General features: G+C 41.7%; 1 protein-coding gene across 1 annotated transcript; it reads left to right on the top strand.

Moving 5' to 3' along the window:
• Nucleotides 1-9,510: 9,510 nt before the first annotated feature.
• On the top strand, nucleotides 9,511-12,888 carry LOC137900823 (protein phosphatase 1D-like). The gene is made up of 6 exons (XM_068744966.1): nucleotides 9,511-10,027; nucleotides 11,159-11,387; nucleotides 11,512-11,636; nucleotides 11,751-11,932; nucleotides 12,237-12,464; nucleotides 12,805-12,888. Exons 1-6 carry the CDS (start codon nucleotides 9,511-9,513, stop codon nucleotides 12,886-12,888), a joined length of 1,365 nt encoding a protein of 454 aa, XP_068601067.1.
• Nucleotides 12,889-20,907: the final 8,019 nt, after the last annotated feature.

Raw genomic sequence — 20,907 nt, 5'->3', positions numbered from 1 at the left:
TGTTTGGTTGATGACATCACGGTTTCTTTTGTTTTTGTCTGCATCTGGACAATTACAAATAACATTTGGGAAAATGCAGCTATTTTCAATGCATTTTATAGACAAAATATTTTCTGTGTTTCTTGAACTGCAACATTGATACAAAAATGCTGAAAATGGTAGAATTTGACTTTCATAAGTTGCTTGAATACATTATTTTACTTTCCAAGGTATGCCATATCAAGAAAAGCTCCTTGGTGAACCTTTCTTGACGACTTAAGTCAGGTGATGACTCATCAAGTTAAAGCCATCTTGTGATTGTTTTATAGATACATGAAAGGAAGGACAATTCCCACCACCGCTAGGTGAATAAATGTTGTTCAAGAAGCTCATTTTACGAGCGTTATCCCTGAGGAATTGGCAAATTTAATCAGTCAAGATGGTGGAGACTGAATAATTATATTTAGCACACTTGCAAAAACTGCTCACGGAAAATTATCAGAGCAATCAATCAACACTTTGCTCAGTGTAGAGTACTCAGATTGTCACGCTATTGATGTGCACAATCTGAAAGAGGTTAATTATACAAAATCATCATAAATCAAATGCTTGCATATATGCCGCTGTGGTACTTTTCAGTCACAGATGTGCTCTACGGCTCTGCCACCAGATGGCGCTACGACTTCATCAGGTCATTGTATTTCAAGCCAAAAAGATATATAAAATAAAATAAAAGGCAACACGGTGGCGCAGTGGGTTGCGTTGTTGCTGTTGTAGGTTCAAATCCAACTTAGGGCCTTTCTGTGACGAGTTTGCATGTTCTCCCCATGTCTGTGTCGGTTCTCTCTGGGTTCTCCGACGTCCACCAAAAACATGCAAATTAGGCAAATTGAAGGACTGAATTAACGAATCAAAGAAAAAAAAAGAACCATTAAACAAAAGGGAGGAAAGAAGCTGTAAATGTTCTGCTTTCTGAACATTTAAGAGGCAAAAACCTGTTTAGCTTGTATGTTGCTCTCTTTGTCCACAAGAGGGCAGCACACAAGCACTTCCAAGTTTCAGTATAAATTCATAATTTTATCTTCCTGAGATCTAAAAGTGGCTTCTCAGCAATACCTTATAAAGTGAGTAAGAAAAATCAAAGTTGTTCTGCCTTTGTACTACTGAACTAAAACCCAGCCTGCAGTGTGTTAGTCACACGTTTCAATGACAGAATAAGGATCCGTGCCAACATCACCCATTTAATATAAATGTATAATGACAGCGCATCACGACTGACAGATAAAGAATTATCAGTGTTACTATGTTGGTCTGGTAAATGGAGCTCCTCACCTGTATTGCCTGACGCATAGCGTTGCTGCGGCTGACTGACAAAGAGCAGGATGGTTAGAAGGAGTGTGACTGGTGACTGTAGAGCCAGCATTGTCCCTGAATGGCCGAGCCCGAATTCAAGATGGCCTGAACAAACCTGGAATCAGGAGACAGATATGGTTTAATAACGAGCTCGAGATATGCAGGGGGAATAAATTAATCAGGATTCTCCAAAGCACCACGATCATAACAGACTTTCAGCGCGGAATTATCAGCATCATATATTATATATCATGCTACATGTTTATTTGTTTATGGGGAAGTTCTACAATTACATTCACATAGTGAAATCACACCCATGCACCATTTCAACCTGCTGGAGAACAGCAACTTCCAAGTATATTCCCATGTGAAATTTCACTGTGAAGAAGACAGATGGACTTTCCTCTGAATCCCACCCAGCATGCAGCAAAAATTCTGAATCAGTCTGTTTCATTCCCATCCAGATCCACACATAGTGAAGGAATGCAGTTTACACATTTACCGCAGTCACACCCATGTAAATAAAAATAATACCCGAGTGTGAAACTGCATGCACACGCGTTTTCATCGGACGCTCCATCAAACATACATGTGTTCATACATAATCATATTAATAATCTCTGAATTACCTGCTGAACATCCCAACCCCACCCAAGCAAATACATCTATGCACAAATACACAAATCAAAAAGCACACCGGTGCTCACAAGTGAGAGCTCTGATGAGACTCAGTGACAGCGCTAGGCGAGAGAAATAAGAAGTCAATTGTACTGATCAGCCATCTGTGGTATAAACAGCTTTGCAACTCATCCTGGCTGTCTAATGGACAGCCAGATTCCTGGGATGTATTGGCACCCATGTGTCCATCAGCTCCATGTTCCACTTTAACTGTTCTGGGAAAAGACACCAACAGCCAGCATTGTTAATGCGCCAAAAACTTCAGCAAAGACTGAATACGATAGTGATAAAAAAGAGCTTATTTTTGTGGTCTTTCATAGAAAAAGAAGCCTACATAGACTAGTTGTGTATGTGTTTAGACTAAACATACATCTTACAGCAATTTAGGAATATTATGATACACTGGTGTGCATTAGGATGAAAACACAAAGGTCTTAAACATAGGGAGGAATTTGCATTGATAATTTTAACAACCGTATCTATCAGTTATCAATAGATGCAATGCTTAATTTGTAAATTTGCAGGGACTTAAATCGAGTTGTTGTTCGTGAGTCAGGAGAGGAAAGAGTCAAAGGATGCATCACTAATCCACACTGCAAACAAAGCAAAGTACTGTCTGTTATCAGGATAACACAACCCTTACTGTAAGCATGTCCCATATTTTTTTGAGTTGATATTAAACTGCTTTGATGAATTATACATGTAAACTGGGTGGAAGAGTGTGCCATGTTCAAAAGAAGCAACAAGTGAATTTTGAGAACAGAGCTGGGCTAATACATACAACTCAGGACAGATTTACATGAACTTTCATCAGATTCTGTACCTGAACATCTGGGATGGGAACAAAACAGGTGCAAGTTCAGGGTGCATGCTTTTATAGTGATTGAATCTAAGTACAGGAGCTGCATATTATGAAAAGGAGCACCTTTGTAGAGGAGTCTATGATCAGTCAGTGAGTCTTCCTGCTTACCTTCCTCTATCTTCTGTGCTTTAATGCAAAATAGCATGCACACCCACCCCTTGCTGTCCTTAAGAATATACAAACATGCACAACCTACAAACTAACCTGCACTGAACAAGATGACAATAAATATCTATTCGTCAAGTTGCACAGGCTAAAGGGTCCGCAGATCAGAGGAGACAGGACCACCGATTTCCCCTTCCGTTGTCTGTCCACTGGGGAACAATCACAGATTATCATCTAACATATCGCCAATAAGACTGAACAGGAGCTCCCCCATTCCACAGCAGATAGATCACATACTGCAGAGAGCACTGGAGCATGAACAGAATCAGCTTTCAGCATCCTCCTCCACCCTGTCTTCTCTCCCATCCTAGGTTCAACTCGCAGAGACAGATGCTCGCAATTCAAAACTCTTTTACTATGTCATGTCAAAAGATGCGCTGAATATATTTTAATATAAATGAAGAATTTAATTTGGCCCAACTGAACTGATATTAGTTTTAAACCATATGGTTTTATTGCATTCTATCTTTGCACAGTTTTTTTCTCCAGACTAAACACATATACGTCTCTGTGGTGGTTAATAATCAACTGTGCAGGGTACAACAGCAGGACACCACCAGGAAGTATGATTCACTGAATATCACGAGAACTGGAGTCTAAATCGAGGCAACAGCAGGAGCTTTGTGGAGGAAGAGGTTCACGCTTTCAAGACAAGTCTGACTTACACACACCTCACAAACAACCCACGTATATTACTGTCAATCAACTTAAGTCGTGCGTCACATACTCATAATGTTACACATAGTGCGCTGTCTCCTCTTGTAAAAGTGAAGAGTGCTTATCAGCCGCTGGCGCTCATCTCATCTGTAAAGTCCTGTCTTTTGGAGAAATGGATGTGGAGGCAAATATGGGCTTCCATCGCCGCCACTGTGATGCATTGAGGGAATCATCGGCGCAAGACAAAGGGTATTAAGAGTGTGAGAGGCAATGCCGGGAACTCTGTCAGGGCTGAGGGTAACAAGCCATAGTCAGTTCAATAGGCATTGTGGAGAATAAAAACTAACCTGGGGAGTATCAGATGATCCCTTGAGGCAGTGACCCTTGACCCCCAGTGGATTAATAATGAATATCAACTATCAACTATCATGACCATAGACAAGTAAACACCGAGTCAGATGCATTTTTTATCGACAATCTGTGTTTCCTGTAGCGTAGTAATAGCAGTGCAAATATTTGATAAGGAATGTGTAATAGTCAAATTATTAATGACCACATAGCCGAGCAAATACTGCGCCAGACCATTGTTTCATCTCTCCTCGGTAAACACCTCAGGCCCACTGAAGGGCATTCAGATTAAGGGATTTAATGGGAATTGAATCCACTGAGTCCACTCAATTTTAGAAGAGATTTTTCAGTCAATGCTTTCTGTGGCCGTGTAGCAGCGCAGAATGATAAATTCAGCAGAGAGCAGCTTCATGTTTGCAACAGATAGCAGAGCCTAATAGATTAAGTCCGATCGATTAAGTGATCCTTAAAAATATGTGCGGTTATTTAAAAATATAATTCTGATAACTGACAGGAAGCAGAAACCAGAAAATAAAATCACAAACCATAAATAGAGATAATGGGCTTTTTTTCTGGATCTTAAATGAAGTGTTTAGTCTATGTTTAAAATCGATGCACTTACACATAAATGAGCTTGTTAACAGTGTTTCTCTGACTACATTCAGATCAAAGACAATAATTTGCCTTCATTAAGGTAGAATTTGTCTGATAATTTAACAAAATTGACTGACGAGATGGGAGGAATCAAGTCTAACGAACGAAATATATATGTAAAGAGAAACATGCCAGAATTAGTGGTGGAATCTGCAGTCATCACTTGTTTGACGACATGTACACAACAGAATACAAATGAGATTCATTACAAATTTGAATGAGCCACCAAATAACTTTCAGCACTGCAACATGTGGACAGCATCTGCTTCTGTGTGAATCAAGGAGCAGCGAAAGGATTCGATTCCCATCGGAGCAAAAACATGTGTACTAGTAATACTAAAAATTACAAAAGATACTCACAATGCCTCACTAGTACCCATATGAGTACAACTTCACAACTTACCCCTACAGGTTATTCCGCCAGCATCGTTGTTCCATTTTCATGGGTGAAGCCAGATCTCTGTCAGTGTGTGCTTTTGAGGCATCCGAGCACCAGACAATGAAGGCAGGGGCAGACACAAAAACACAACGTTGAATAGCAAAAAAACTGACAACGAAAATCAAAAGACGGAGACTATGGTGAAGTAAAGCCTAAATAATCCATCTGTGATTCAGGAGCTGCTATCAGATGGGGTGCATACAAATCAAAAAGCCTACCTCTGCAGCACCCTAGGTCCAATATCCTCAGGGTCCTAAGGCTGCACTCACACAATTCATACTTACGGATCAAGCTTAACACCTCAGACACTGAAGGACATGTAGAAATGTGAAAAATAAACAACACTCCTCATTTCTATTTGATTTTAACTTAAAAAAAAGCATAATAATAATAAGGAACTACTATGAGGCATGTTGATAATTACTCAGAATGCCTCTATTAAATAAACTGAATTAATCTGCATTAAATTCTAAATAAAAAGTTATATATATATATATATATTTGAAGATGAAACATTAATCAACATTTCTTCCAGCATCAACCGCTCTCAGGTATTTGCTCTTCCTTTGACCCACTGCACTGCACATTCAGCTGTTGTTACCCATGGTCTGACACAATTTGGAGCTCAGCGTGCATATATACAGCATGCTGCCTGTGTTTGATGCTATTCCCAATGAGGCATGGTAGCTCAAGTTTCCTGCAGCAAATGGAAGAGGCTTGCAGTGAGAGCTGCTTCACTGTGGGGACACACACCTGCATTGAGAAAACCAACCCACTGGGTTTCCGTTCATCTGCACCAAAATCAGCTTTCCTCTGTCTCCTTCACGGACGGAAATTAAAATGTTTGCTTCTCTATGTTCACTACCTTCCTATTCCTACTAAGTTAGGTACATACAGAGGGCTGCTGGAACATTAGCATGCATATAAAGTTGAAAAAGCCCCAATTAGTTCTTACAATTTACAATAATTATTGCTTTTAGCTCATTAAAATAACATCTACAATGACCGATGGGAGCATCTTCCTCTGTGTAATGGTGCATGGAACAAAATGGGTTTTTGATCCGCAGCATTGATCATCACCAATCATTTATTCAGTTCAATCTACCAAAGAGCAAAGTGATGAGGTGTGATGATTAGACAGATAAGGCAAACACAATGGTGTTTTAAGCATGAGTGTGTGTGTTTTGTTTTGTTCTGTTTAACAGCAAAGGTTTATTGCAAGAGTATTTTATTATAGATGGACATTTAGCTCAGTGTCCTTCAAGAGGCCTGGCCTATAATTCCCAGAGGAGACGGGGGAATAGAGTCTGATGCTGCATTTGAGGGGCATTGGGGCATGTGACCCAAGACGATTTTCTTTTCAACGAAGCTCTTATCAACTGTACTCCTATCAAGATCATTCATCTCAGTGCAGCAGTGCAGTTTTGAATCAACCACAAGTCAATATATTTTTTTTATCTACCATGCTGGCAGGAGCAGATTTGAGAGCGTGACATTGGAAAGATAATCACTTCAGGAGGACACATGGTCTCCTCTTGCAAGAGCGCTGCTTAAATGGTTGAGACCGAGTGGTCGAGTCAGTTGTGGTTTGGACGTCAGGCGAGACGCACAAAGACAAACAGGACATGAATAAAAAAATCCTGTTTATACTAACAGGATCCAGAATTTCTCTTATGTAATCCATTCGCCCTTTCAGATTATTGATTGTCTTGACATCCTCACCACCATAATGTTATTAATGTTATTAAATGAATTGATTGTCATGGTTACTGCAATAACCTTTATGCCTCGTGAAATGATAGCTGTGCTGATTAAGTCTGGATGAGGACGAGGATCGTGTTAATGTCATTCAGTGATGATATTAAATCTTGTATTTATTCATTCATTCATGTTGAAATGTTTGAGTGTCTTCATAATGAAGTTATTTAAGGATAGTCACGCCGTAGCAGTGAGATGATGATTAGCCTTCTGTACCAACTTCCGGGAGTGTTTTGGAGAATTCCTTGTTTGTCTTCTTCAGTGATTAAAAAAAAAAAAAAAGAGAGAACATTGATTTTGATTGAGGTCCACAAAACCTAATGACCCTTACCCAAAGCCTCTTTTTTCTCTATTCCATTATTGATCTTAATATTTGTTTCTTTAGCTCTATAATAAACCTGTCACAGTGACTAATGGGCAGTCCAGAGGTCCACTGAGGTCCAACTGCAGTTTATTTACCTTTTACCTTAGCATATGATGATGAGGAAACTAATTCCATCAATCTCTAACCTCTACCTCTCTCGGCCTCTCGCTCTCTTTCTTGCTGACACACACACACTGAGTATTACCGTCTGTTTTTAATTACTAGAGAAAAATGACTAGTGGTCATAATAACCTACAATTACCATATATGATAATATAGAGACCCGTTTCCTCTCTTCTTTGGTCAGGCTGACTGACATTTCAGCATCTCAACAGTCAGGGAGTCAAACAAAGCTGTTTTTATGGACGGGCCATTATACAAGAACTGCATGGGGAATCTATGAGAATGCAATCCTGGTATCACTGCCCCTTGGTAACCTCTCTCGTCTTCAGGAATTCATTTTCTCAGGAGCTTCACTCGAAAATGACATTCTGACACCATTTACATGGAAATCACTTTGCCTCTTCATCTGTAATAGTGGCTTGTCTGCAGACAGGACCTCTCTGAGGGCTGGACTATTAATGGATATTACGAGAGGGAAAGGGAGAGAGAGAAGAGAGAGAGAGAGAGCTCACACTCATACAGACAAAAAGAGGTTCATGTGAAACAAATAAATAAGGAAATAATAAACTAACTAATCAAATGTACATGAACCAAGGGCAGCACGGTGGCGCAGTGGTAAGCGCTGTTGCCTCATACTAAGAAGGTCACAGGTTTAAATCCGATGGGTTCTTTCTGTGAGGAGTTTGCATGTTCTCCACGTGTCTGTGTGAGTTCTCTCCCACTTCCCACCATGCACCGGCAAAAAAGAAAGAAAGAAAAATAGCTTTCCAGGATCAAGTCAAGGCTTTGTGTCTTAAGGGATGAAATGGACTCTGAGACGCTAAGAGAAAGCATAATGAGCAGAAGTCCTACTTCTCCTCGTAAATGTGTGAACCCTCTCTCTCATTTAATGCCTAGCTCTTATTTTCTCAAATACATATAAAGGCTTTTTCTGAGTATATGAATGCAATAACTTTCTCCAATAACTTTTTTTCTTCTTCATTACAAAGATAATTTATATAACAAAAGCAACGTTATCTCAGTCTAAAGTATAATGTAGGCATTTTACAGATGCTCTTTGCCTCTCTACACTCTGCCAGGAGAAGAATGCATGATCATGCACAGCGCAAAGATGAACAAACAAAGCCACAGCTGGATCCACAACGTGAAAGCAATAATAAAGAATGTAAAGCTTGTTTCTACACAATGACCATGGTATAATGAAATAAATGCATGTGTTGCATGCAAAGTCCCCTTGTAGATTTGTTCAGATGATAAATCCTGCTTATTTTTCCTTGTTGGAAGTCTGAGAGAAATGGAATTAAAGGGTGGAAATATAAAGGTTATTTGATTGGATTAACACTGCCTCCACCTGGCATTGGAGTAGCACTACCAGACAGAGCTCAGCACACCATATGTGCAGAAATAATATTATTAGTATTAATAATAATAATAATAATAATGCAGTTTTATGATTTATTTAAAAAAAACAGAATCCCTACTGCAATACTTGTAACTACAGTTTATGTATTCTCTTTATAACTGAACAAGATTTGGCTGTAAAAGCTTGCTGACTTAGAGCCAGACAGTTGTGGCTGTTGTTCTGTCATAAAAGAATAAGTACATTTTACTTTAAATATAATGTGTCAGTCTCGTAGTTTAATCACACAATGCTATGTTACAAAAATGGTATTATAAAAGTGCTAAAAGACATTAAACAAAACCTGCAATTTCTGCATCCTGAACTGAGGATGATGTCGCAGCCCTTCTAAATGTAGCTGCTATTACAATATTTTTTGATTCATCAACAAATAAATGTACATTGAAAATGGTCAAGGCAACGCATCCATTTGCAATTTATGTGACTGCGTTGTTGTTGCTGTTTAATTTCCGATTTCTGAAAAAGGCCATCAATGCAGCAAATAGTCACGCGTGCCCCTACGTCGCTGCGAAGCCGATAGGTGGAAAAAACACGACGTCATCACGTTCAGCAGGACGTCTCAGAGAAGATAAACAAAAAGGAAGGAAGCCTTCGGCCATACAATCGCGGCAAAAATTGGTTCAAAAAAAATTTAGCCTGCAAGCTACAGTTAGCAGCTACATGTGCCCTTATATATAGCTTAAGCTATTATCGTTAGTTTGTTCACAATCATGGACGACGCCATAGTATTTCGCATGAGTGCATTTTCCGAACAAGGAGGGAGGAAATACATGGAGGATGTTGTCGAGATAAGAATCGAGTACGAGCCGACGCCGACGCCGTCGCCAGTCGAAGATGATCACAAGTCGCAGAGACATGGAGGACAGGGGGACGCGGAGAATGAACCCCCCAAACGCGCGTCGGAAGGCGAGACCCGAGGCCACACAGTGACTGCCGAACCGGGACCGGTGACTGAAATGTGGGCAGAGAGTCTCTCAAATGAGGACGGTGGACCGGCATCGCGCGGGGGGAAAGTCACGGAGCACGAAGTCAACACGAGAAAGTCCGTGGCGTTTTTCGCTGTCTTCGACGGCCACGGCGGCCGAGAGGCGGCGCATTTCGCCAGGGAGAATCTGTGGGATCTGTTGAAGAGGCAGCGGGGGTTCTGGTCCGGGGACCACGGCGAGGTGTGCGCCGCTCTTCGGAAAGGCTTTATCGCCTGTCACCACGCTATGTGGAAAGAGCTACGTGAGTAACTTGTCCGTCTGTCCCGATATTTCTACTGGAGTATTGCGTTTATTGGTCATCATCTCTGATTGAAAGCCTTCACGCGAGGCGGCGTTCTCCAGCTGATGGGCGTGATGATGAGCGGTGTGTCTGTCCCATCCCGTGACGAGTGGACACGGAGGTCAGAGTCGAATGGAGCCCCGGTGATGTCAAGTTAGGCGATCAGTTACAAGATGATCGATGGTTTAGAGGAGAGAAACTCGCTCGTGTAACTCCGAACGCGTTTAATCCACCAGCCTTCCATGTCTTTGAGACAGATTTGAAGTCTTGGTTCGCTGTCCTGGGTGTCCTCTGGATGGTAGCAACTGGTCTTGTTCTTGTTTGGTTGAAGACGCTTCGCCTCTGATCCAGGAGTCTTCGGTTCTAGACCGGACCAGCCGGTTCTAAATGGACTGGTCGAGCAATAAGACGGCCCCGGGACCTTTCCGGATTCTCATGTCTCGTGATGAGTCATTTAAAACCCGACTAACGGGGTCAATGTCTCCCCCACCCTCGAGTGAGCTGCACCCAGGTGTGGTTTTTTGGGGGGGGGGGGGTCAGAGGTTAGTAATGCATCGTCTGTCGCTGTTCAGAGGCGGTTTCTCCAGTTTGATGAGATGAGAGGAGACTGAACGGAGTCAAACTAAATGAATCCCGGAATAAAAATGTCGGCGTGCAGGATGAGCTACTTGAAGGAAAAGAGATGCAGCCATTAAAAGAGGGGAATTGTGTCCTGATAGATTTCAATCTGCCCCTCCAGCCATCCCCAGTTGGGCTGGAGTCGTAATCTCACACCTTCTGTGCTTCTCACTTTTAGCAGGAAGCTTTCAGAAGCGTCATAAAGGTCCTTTGTGTTTGAGGTTGTGAGTTCGACCCCTGGCTGGAATGCAGACCTACATTTCATATCTAGTTGGGTGTTGTTCTACCGGCAACCTGTTCTGCATGCTTCGCACAGCTGGTTCTGGCGATCGGCCCGTCTGTAAGTTCTGCAGAACCACCGACTAGAAGCCGTTCAGTCTTTTAAACATACGTACATCTGCAAGCCGTCTGACCACAGCTGATCAGATCAAAGAAATCAATGGACTCGACGTTTTCTATCTTCTTCCCTTATAGCCGGGTGGCCAAAGACGATCACTGGCCTCCCCAGCACGTCGGGCACCACGGCCAGCGTGATCGTGATCCGAGGAGTCCACATGTACGTTGCCCACGTAGGAGATTCAGCGGTTGTGGTTGGAATGAAAGAAAATGACTCCGACATCACACTCAAGGCTCTCGAGCTGACGCAAGACCACAAGCCGGAACTTCCAAAAGAAAAGGAGAGGATTGAACGGCTGGGTGGCAGGTGAGTTTGTGAATGTGAATGTTTTGGGCTAAAAAAAATAGAATTAGAACATCAAGAAATGGCATCACATGTATTTTCTGTCAAGCGCCGTGTCACCTTTTTGTTGTTATTTTTTGTTGACTAGTGTAATGAAGAAATCTGGGGTGAACCGCGTTGTGTGGAAGAGGCCCAGGCTGACGCACAACGGTCCGGTTAGGAGGAGCACAGTCATAGACCAGATCCCCTTCTTGGCCGTGGCCCGGTCCCTCGGTACATGGACATGCTGTTTGTCTAGATTTGTGTTCGTAAACTTGTGACTTGTGGAACAATTTCTTGCTGCGGTTATTCCTCCGAAAGAGACGAGGCTTTCTGATATGTTGAAAGGTGACCTGTGGAGCTACGATTTCTACAGCGGGGAGTTTGTGGTTTCCCCGGAGCCCGACACCACCGTGATGACCCTGGACCCCAAGCGCCATCGCTACGTCATCCTCGGCAGCGACGGACTCTGGAATATGATGCCGCCCAAGACTGCTGTTAATATGTGTTGTAGCCATGACAAAATGGTGGTACGTGACTCCGCATAACCACCAAGGTTGATTTCATTTTTAGACTGCAAGTACAGTAATACCTTCACAGACGAGTATAATTAGTTCCTGAGAGAACTCAAATCACTTGTATGTCAAATCGATTTTTTTACCAATTTAAAAAAAAAAAAGAAACCTGGAAAAAGATTATCCCTTCCAGCCGTCTAAAAACGCTCAAATCTGGTATTACTGTCAATGATTTTTGCCTTGATTGCCACACTTGTTGGACCCTTGGTAGGCCGTCCATTCTACAGCCTAATTTCAACTTGATTCTACAAAATTGAAGGGCCCAAAGGGGATGTCCTGTGCCCGCCGTCTGGGATGCACGGCCCTGCTGTTCTGGAAGGAGCGCATGCTCCGTGCCGACAACACAACAGTGATTGTCCTGGCCCTACAGGAGCGCGAAGGTCCGCCCATCCCTATGCATCGAGACGAGATTGTCGTTGACATGGCGACGGGAATTGACCACGTCCCATACCCAGGCACAACTTACAACACATGCGAAGTCACAAAGGTCCGTACCATCGCTTTGTTTTGTGTCTCTCTCTATCTCAGACTAATGCTCCCCGTGGGCGTGGCAGCAGTCGCCCACTGCAGAGTGAATGAGTGTGTCGATGGGTGAATGTGAGGCTTTGTGCACTATAAACAGTAAGTGCAGTGCGTTGACCATTTTATTGGGTCACTGCTGAATATTTCTGTCGTGTCGTTTGCTATTCACTTTGTTGTCCTTTTCTTCATCTCGATCCATATTCCTATTATCGTTCTGTTCAGTAGGTTCAAAGGTTTCTAGTCGCCATTGGTTGTTAACTTACAGTCATGTTCAACGCGTCGCTTCTTGTTTTCGGGGCCAACAGACGCCGCATGAGGATGACATGTTTTATGAAGAAGAGCAGATATATGGAGAAGATCATGAGGGATGGCCGTGCCTGCAGTGGTAGCGAGGTGAATGTTCAGTTCTAAAAAATGTGCCCGCAACACGAGCCGTTATTGATTTAGCATACAGAACAGAACACCATTAGCTCCAGTGGTCTTGATGCTTCGCTCCTGTAAGAGAGCAGTACTTTTAACCAAAACACTATCTGAAGGCGCAATTCTGCGGTATTTAAGTTTCATTAGTACTTTCTGTAGCTTTTAGAGAAAAGCTTATACCCTTACTAGTTTTTTTTCCTCTTCAATAATACATTTTAATACATTTTACTTTTATATAAAAAAATTTTTTTAATTAAGTACATAAAACACAAGACAAAGAGCATTTCAATACAAATGCTTTCTCCCCCCTTTTGCCTCAGCATTTTTTGTTTCAAACTCATATCTGTATTTGCTTCATACATTCTCTCGCATCCACAGTATCGTTTCTTTCATTATCAACCATCTCTGTGTCTGATGTTTGACGTTAGGCTGACAAATTCATTTTTCCTTTTTACGCTTTATTCCTTATAAATGAATGTGTTTTATTTGAACTAGTGCACGGATTAAATGATTAAAATGTCATTCCAAATCCACTTTTCTTCCAGTGGACTGGTGCGGCGAACGCTTCCTGCCCAATCCGAGAAAGTTCTACGCCTCTGGAGCAGACATTCAGGCTGTGCGAAGCAGCTTTCTGCGCCACTGCACAGCTCTTACCCGACGTCGACTCTGTGACGGCCACGCTGCACCCCTCAGATGATCCCGTGACCGTTATGGAGAAGCAAGACTCGACAACCCAAGTCGACTGCACCACTTCTGCCCCTCCCGTGAAAAGGTCTCGCCATTTCCCAAACGGGCACCCCGAACTCAACGGCCCTCACTCTCAGCTTTGTCAATCGTCTGACAAAGGTTTCCCCCAGGAGACGGCCCATAGCAATGAACAAACTGCGCAAACCCACCAAACTCGTGCTCAAAAGAGGGAGCGAGGCGCCTCGGAGGAACACGGCATCCTATCGCAGCATCACAATCCAGCTTTGTGCGTTTGCTGAATCTCTTTATCTCTTGAGAGATAATCTGCTCTCAGTTGCGTATTGGGTGTGGCGTGTTCCTAGATGTATACATTTTATACAGAGTCTTTGTTTTTGTAAATATTGGAGAAATTTGAGATTGTAAATGTGCTGCTGTAGAAAAGGATTCTCCCCCCCCCCTGCTCTTCTCCGTGCTCCCTCTTTAAATTTTAGCATGATTCATTTGTTTTAATATTTTTTTTCGGTCTGCACAGTCTATTTTCATATGTATGTAAAGTAAATCCAAAAGAACCATTTGGAAGGAGGGTAGAAATCTCTGAAATCCAATGGAACATGTGACACATCCAATCCCACCATTTCCATAATCACAAAAAAATTCAGCGTTTTGAATGTTTTGGTTTGTTGGAGGTTCTGACGTGCTTCTGTCCCTCAGTGGGGTTAATACCTCAGACCAGCTCCTTGGAATCATTCCTGATAGATTAAATACTGATAAGCAGTTAACAGACTACAAGAGTGAAGAATGAGCGGAATTTGATGAGCAATGGTTTTAGATATGCGGATTTTGATTTAGTGCAGTGTTTATTTTATGTCTCTTGAACGGCGTCTATTTATGTACTGTCTTGATGGCAGTCGCTACTCGGACGTTTTAAAGGGTCGGTTCACCCAAATGAAGAATCTAACCAAAATGGTTTTTTTTGTTGCCATAGTAATTCATTCCGAGCATCTGTCTGTGTATGATTTTTAGACAATTAAATTACTGTTACATGTCATTTTGAAACTTTGGGCCTATGAGTGCATTTGTTTGAAAGGCACTGAACTGGTACTGTGTGATGATGGAAAAGCCAATACCTGAAACCGACTGTATGATAGTCTGGAATCTTCTTTTTTTTCCACTTGTAGTATCTTCCAGGAATTAATACCATCATTTCAATGGGTCTTCCTCTGGTATGACATATTTATACTCATGTGTGTGGTTTGCTTCCATTCTTGTCTGCACATAAAACGCAGCATGGTACATATGTCTAAAGCAGGAATTTACTTTTTTTTTTTATAAATAAATTACAACATGCTAACAGTTATAACTGGTGTTATTATGGAAACTCACTTATCATTTGAGCTAATTTGTTGACCTCTGTTAAGTGTCATGTTTGCCTTAACACTGATTGGTCACCAATGCTTCTAAACGTCTGGGACTCAAGCAGATGAGAATATCTAGGTTATGTGTATATGTGTGTGGCTGCGGCCCAGCCGGGACCATTTATGCACCTTCGGTTCTACACCAATGTCACTTTACCCTTCAGACTTTAATATGCTAAATCTGCACCTGGTTGGTGATTATTATTTTTAAGTTGTATTACAGAACAGATAGTGGATTTTGTACAATACATGAATATGCAATATAAGTTGTGCAGTACATTATTATGCAAAGTAATTTGATTTTTCCCTATTCTGGCATGCTCTGCTGTGTGTTGTGAAGTGTCCAGAGGTAATTGATGGTCAATGGGCACGTGGTTTGTTTTTGGCAATTACAGTGCTTGGCTTATATGTGTTGTAATAAAGTTTTCATTTTCCAAATGATGCGGTTGTGTCTGTTGTAATTTGATGACTTAAGCTAACTGTTGATTGCCTGTGTGAATGGCCAAATCTCATCAGGGTGCGCTGGTGACTTTTATCCTCCAGTAGATGGCAGTGATATTCAGGCATTGAACATTAAACGTTTTTAATTCAAACGTCAGCCTCAGTCACAAACGTCATACTATACCCAGCTTTTCAATTAAAAGTTGGGTATATTTATATTGCAAAAAAACAATTTTCAATCCAATAAATTGTACATTTGTAGAGGAGGGGCTATGCTCAAGGATACCTAAAATAAATTGATATCTAAGTCCCAAATTATTTTTATTCTATAATAACGGAACCCTCGAGTTGAGATGGTTTTGTCAATTTTGTACATTTTAGTTGTTGCTGGACTTTTAAGCCAATGTAAATAAAAGGTGGAAAAATTCCTCAGAAATGCTAAATTTGACTTTTTTACAAATGTTCTGAATTTACACAGTTCAATTACTAGTAAAAAATGTTTTAAGAGGGCCTAAACAAATTGAATTTTCATAAATGTAAGCAGCACATTGAACTTTGTTAAGCTGAGTATTGGCCAGTGTAGGGATGTCAGATTTGTAATCATGAAATGAAATAGCTTGAAGAAAACAGATTTTTTTTTCTTTACATGATTTCCTTTCTGAGATGATACAAACATCAGAACTACGAGAGCAAACTCTTGATTTGAATATTTTATCACCTGTCAGCCCAGCATCTGCTGACCTGCCTTGCATGCAACACTCCCCACTTACTGCAGACAGTCTGTCACTGTTTATCAGCCAGTGGAGCGGCAGTGTCCGTCATCGCTCCCTCCTCCTCCTCTCCCTGGTATTTTTCCACAAATCAACATCATGTTAGTGGCCTAGCGGGGACTCAGGAATGAAATGCACTGGCTTGCAATGCTAGCACTTAATTTTTACATCAACACCAACATAAATCCTTCATGCACAAGACTGATTCAATGGGAAAAGTGTCCAAGCTCGCACTGACAAATCGGTAAATACAATTGTTTCAATCTGGTCCAGTCCATACATCCGTTCCCTTAACTTATAGCACCCACCTAAACCCTGCTACGGATCAACATGGCAGAAGATGAACTGCAACCCAAACCCTCCAGATCTAAATCAATCAAGCATCACTTGAAAAGTCTGATCCATGGAGGCCCAACCTCCCCCACAGGCAGATGGTGGATCTGTGTCTGCATCTGTTTTAATGCTATATCTAATTTACATCCTTGGGTTCTACTTCAACTCCATCTCTGTGTAACATGCATGTCACAGAAGTGCATTAGCTTACGGCTACAGCAGCTTCCAACCTTGTAGCTCTCCTAAGAGCATCCCTTGAAAGTTTGAATATTAAATTAGACTGATGTTCGTCTTGCACCTTCGTGGACTGAAGCGGTGACAACTGTGAGTGTCACAAGCCTTTGATGGAGCCCATCCAACTTGTTCCTGTCCAGGTCTCCCGTCTCCTTCTGACAATATCTGTAATGTTTCAACAGGCCTTTAATGGCTTATCCTTTGCTGCTCTTGGAGTTGAGAGTAAAAGCTATGCGGAGAAACACACTCTCCCGTTGATGAGAAATCACGTGCTCCCTCTTTTTGTCCCTTTGCTTTAACTCAAATATGGCAGGAAGGATTGTGATCAAATCATTGTCACCATTAAAGCAATTAACTGAACTGTTTTACCCTCGTAAATGATTAGCTTCTGTTCCAGACTCGGATTTTTCTTGTGATGAAGCAGAATGTTTCTGATCATGTATGTTAGCTGATAGCAGCTGAATGGACGGATTTGTTGCGGTAAGTCATGAGATCGACACCCAATATGTTGATCAGCATTATGTGGACCTTCACAGTTCACAAAGCACCTCCACAATGTTCACTATACTGATCAGGTAAGAGTCGGCACCATCACACCTCATAGCTCACTCTTTTCATTTTGTTACAATTACAATTCATGTATTCACTCTCTTGTGTAAGTGGTGTGCACATAGATACATTAATTTGTAGAATTATAGTTCAACGGTGCAGAACTAGAACAAGAAGTCTCCGGGCAAATGTTTAACTGTTTAGAAAGCAAACATATTTTCATCCAAGTGAGGCAAACATTGCTTTTTTCAAATCCCGTTGAACATCTAGCCAGTATTGCACTGAGCATTTACAAGCTTTATTGACTTGCATCTAGCAGAGCGTGCACTTGAAGCAGCTCTTTAGAATGAACTTCAACAGCTTCCAACGCTGGGAATGTATACATCTAAAGATGAAGTGGTACTTTGCATCAAGAGAATAGTCATTTCCAGATGTTTAATCAGTCGGGGGCCCAGACGCCAAACTCAAACTGCGTTCCGCTTGTATCAAGGGAACTTAATTGTCCATACCTTAATTTATGGCCATATACTTGCAAAACGAATTAACATTCAAAGTAGCCTCAGTCGTGCCTTGTGTTTACTGGCCAATGGCACATGTCAACAGGCTAAGCATGGAAATTATTATTCCCACTTTCAATCAGCAGTGATGCATCACCTTCATATCAGAACATTAGTTAAACCTGTCCTGTGACATGGTGGCCATTCAAATGAGATGTCTTTCCAGTCTGGGATTGCATTCCTCAGACGTCACCCTGACGTTCCTCGGTGTCCACAGGGAACAACGGGTCATCCACGAATTGTTATAGTGCAATTGTTTTAAAGTGATGAACAGGTGACTGCAGTTATTTAGCGCAGACGCAGCAAATTGACATTTATTTACAGTCATGTGTCTCGTCTCCTGACATTTCTGAGGCCAATATTATCCTTTCAGCTCCATGTTGATTTGCTTTGCTGTTTTCATCACCCTGACAGTCGCCTGTATCACAAAGGGTTTATTAGAGCAGTGTTTCCCAACCTTTTTTGAGCCGCAGCACATTTTTTACATTTACAAAATCCTGCGGCACACCCCCAACCAAAATGACACAAAATTACACTCTAACAGTACATATTAGAGAGTTGCTTCCGGCAAGGCTCGCTCTCAAAGGTCATCAAGCAAATCCAAATTAGATTTTACTAACTACTGCTACTTTACTAGCTTGCCCTTTGGATGACTCGCCAGGACCGCTCAGTGGCCTAACATTCTTCTGAATTTGTCCCAGGTGTGGACTGTGACCAGAGAGGTGAAATCCATGCACCATCATTCAGATTGATGGCCTCTTTCCTGTTTCTGGTGCTTCTCTCAAGCCATCAGCTGGAGCTGCCCCAGAGAGGGATGGTAACACCATCCCTCACAAAAGTGCTGATTGAGAAAAGGCAGACCACATACACTCCCCCTCTTCAACCCTAAACTCTTTCTCTAGTGTTGTCAGTGCATGCCTGTGTTGGACAGGCAACCCCACACACACCATTTCAGTGAAGCTATACCAAAAGGAATGCAGCATGATGTCGTCCTACCCTTCTTCTCTTGATTTGAACTTATGGCTTCTTTGGCTTTGATTAAAACATATTGCCCTAGACTACATGGGCTCATTCATCATGTGTCTGACCTGTGAGATCACTTCCTATCCGGAGCCTTGGCTGCCTTGTAACTTGTCAGGCAGCACTACACTTCACCTTGTACTTATTGCAGTTTGGCTTTTCATAACAAAGAGATAAACGACGGCTCTTTTTTCATGTCTTCATTCCTTATCTATTTTTTTCTATGATGAGTGTCCTATGACAGATAATGTCTGTTAATTATTATCAGAAATTCTGTCTCTCCATTTGTGTGTATGTGTGCGTGTGTGTGTAGGTGTGTGACTACTTTTAATGAAAGTATTGTGATATTTGACATGTTGTGCGAACATTTTAAAACCAGTTGCCTTACTCAGCTATTTCGACATGAAAGGCTTTGCACTAACTTCTGCCAGTTAATACAACAGCTCAGTAAAATGTGTTACTGAAGAAAGAGGATTTGGATGGGTTAGAAATCCTAATTAAAATAATTCTGAAGACAGGCAAAACTACTTCTGTTCAACAGGAAAATAAAGGGGAAAAAATAAAAATAAAAAACCCCATTGATTAAGATGGCCCTTTTGAATATGTTTGAATGGTTTTTGTAAAGCAAACTATTTAATCCACCCAAAAAAAACACCTCCCCATTTAAAAATACAACAGAAAATAAGATTAAATACCATAAATCGCGCTGTTTAATATACTTTGTAACGAGATATAAATGCACCACCCCCCCCCCCCCCCCAAAAAAAGTGCTTTCATTTTTGAATTAAAAATTCCACTGAAAAATTAGACACTTCTTGATTTTACGGTGAATTAACAATCAATTTAAAATTATTCCTCAATCATGTAAATACGTACATTTAGACCCTTTTGGGTTCGAGGTTTGCGCGTTCGTAACATCTTGCTTTAAAGATAACCCAATGGACTGTTGGCTGCACAAAGTAAAACTGGAGCAGGCAGCCTGAGGATTTCGAGAGTTGCCTAAATGTGAAGTGACAGGAGAGAGCTCCCGGCTCTTCGTGGGACGCCAGCTAACCGGCGCCAAGTCTGCCTTAATTAAGAGTTTCATACATTCCCACTTCATCAAAAACCCTTCGATGCGCTCGGGAGGACAGAGAGCTGAGCGAGTGTGGAGGAGCAGGGACGCGTCGCGACATGCGTCAAAAGTTTCTCCTCATAAAACCTATGCTCGTCATTTGAAAGAGAAAAGGGACGGTAACCATCACTTACTGATAACTAATAATAATAATGCCTTTGCGTCATTGACGCTTCACACACAATGAGCAAGCTGAGTTTGCTGAAAATATTTTTACTTTTATTTTATCAAATACAATGTATAAGCCGGTTAACATTTCCAAAAATAAATACATTAATTAATTAATTAAAAACAACATGTGATTCCTGATTATTATTATTTATTTATTTTTGGGGGGGGGGGGGTAATCATTTAAACGTTTTAAAATAGCTGAAAACTGCTTTTATTATTCATTTACGATGCGCGCTCCTTCTCTATGGTGCGCACATGCACGCTGTCCAACCCACGATGAATCGTCCAAATGCGGTCATCTCCTTCTGGAGGGGGGGGGCTCAAACCCCGCCCAGCAGGCCTGAAGAACACAGGCTTGGATCGTGAGGGACTTTGCAGGATAGGATTAAACATGTGATTGTGTCCACGACCGTCCCTCTGCATCCTCTGCTGCAGGGTCGCTGCAAAATGTATTACAAGTCTTGCGCGTGGTTCCAAAGTGCGCTTTCCAGTCTGGTGGATCTACACAGGGCTAATTATTAATAACCTGGGACATGGACACCTGAGGATTCTTGCATTCCATCTATTGGCCAACTTGGAAATCCTCCAAAGGCTGTTGCAATTTGGATGTAGACCGTCGTGCGCCTTGAACAGCAGTCGGGCTCAGACTCTGCAGTAACCGGTCGAGCTGTTCTGATGAAAGATCCCGCTGCTTGTC

This window comes from Brachionichthys hirsutus, chromosome 10, assembly GCF_040956055.1.
Source record: "Brachionichthys hirsutus isolate HB-005 chromosome 10, CSIRO-AGI_Bhir_v1, whole genome shotgun sequence".
In the NCBI taxonomy this organism is placed as follows: Eukaryota; Metazoa; Chordata; class Actinopteri; order Lophiiformes; family Brachionichthyidae; genus Brachionichthys; species Brachionichthys hirsutus.
This window is presented reverse-complemented; position numbering and strand designations above follow the sequence as displayed.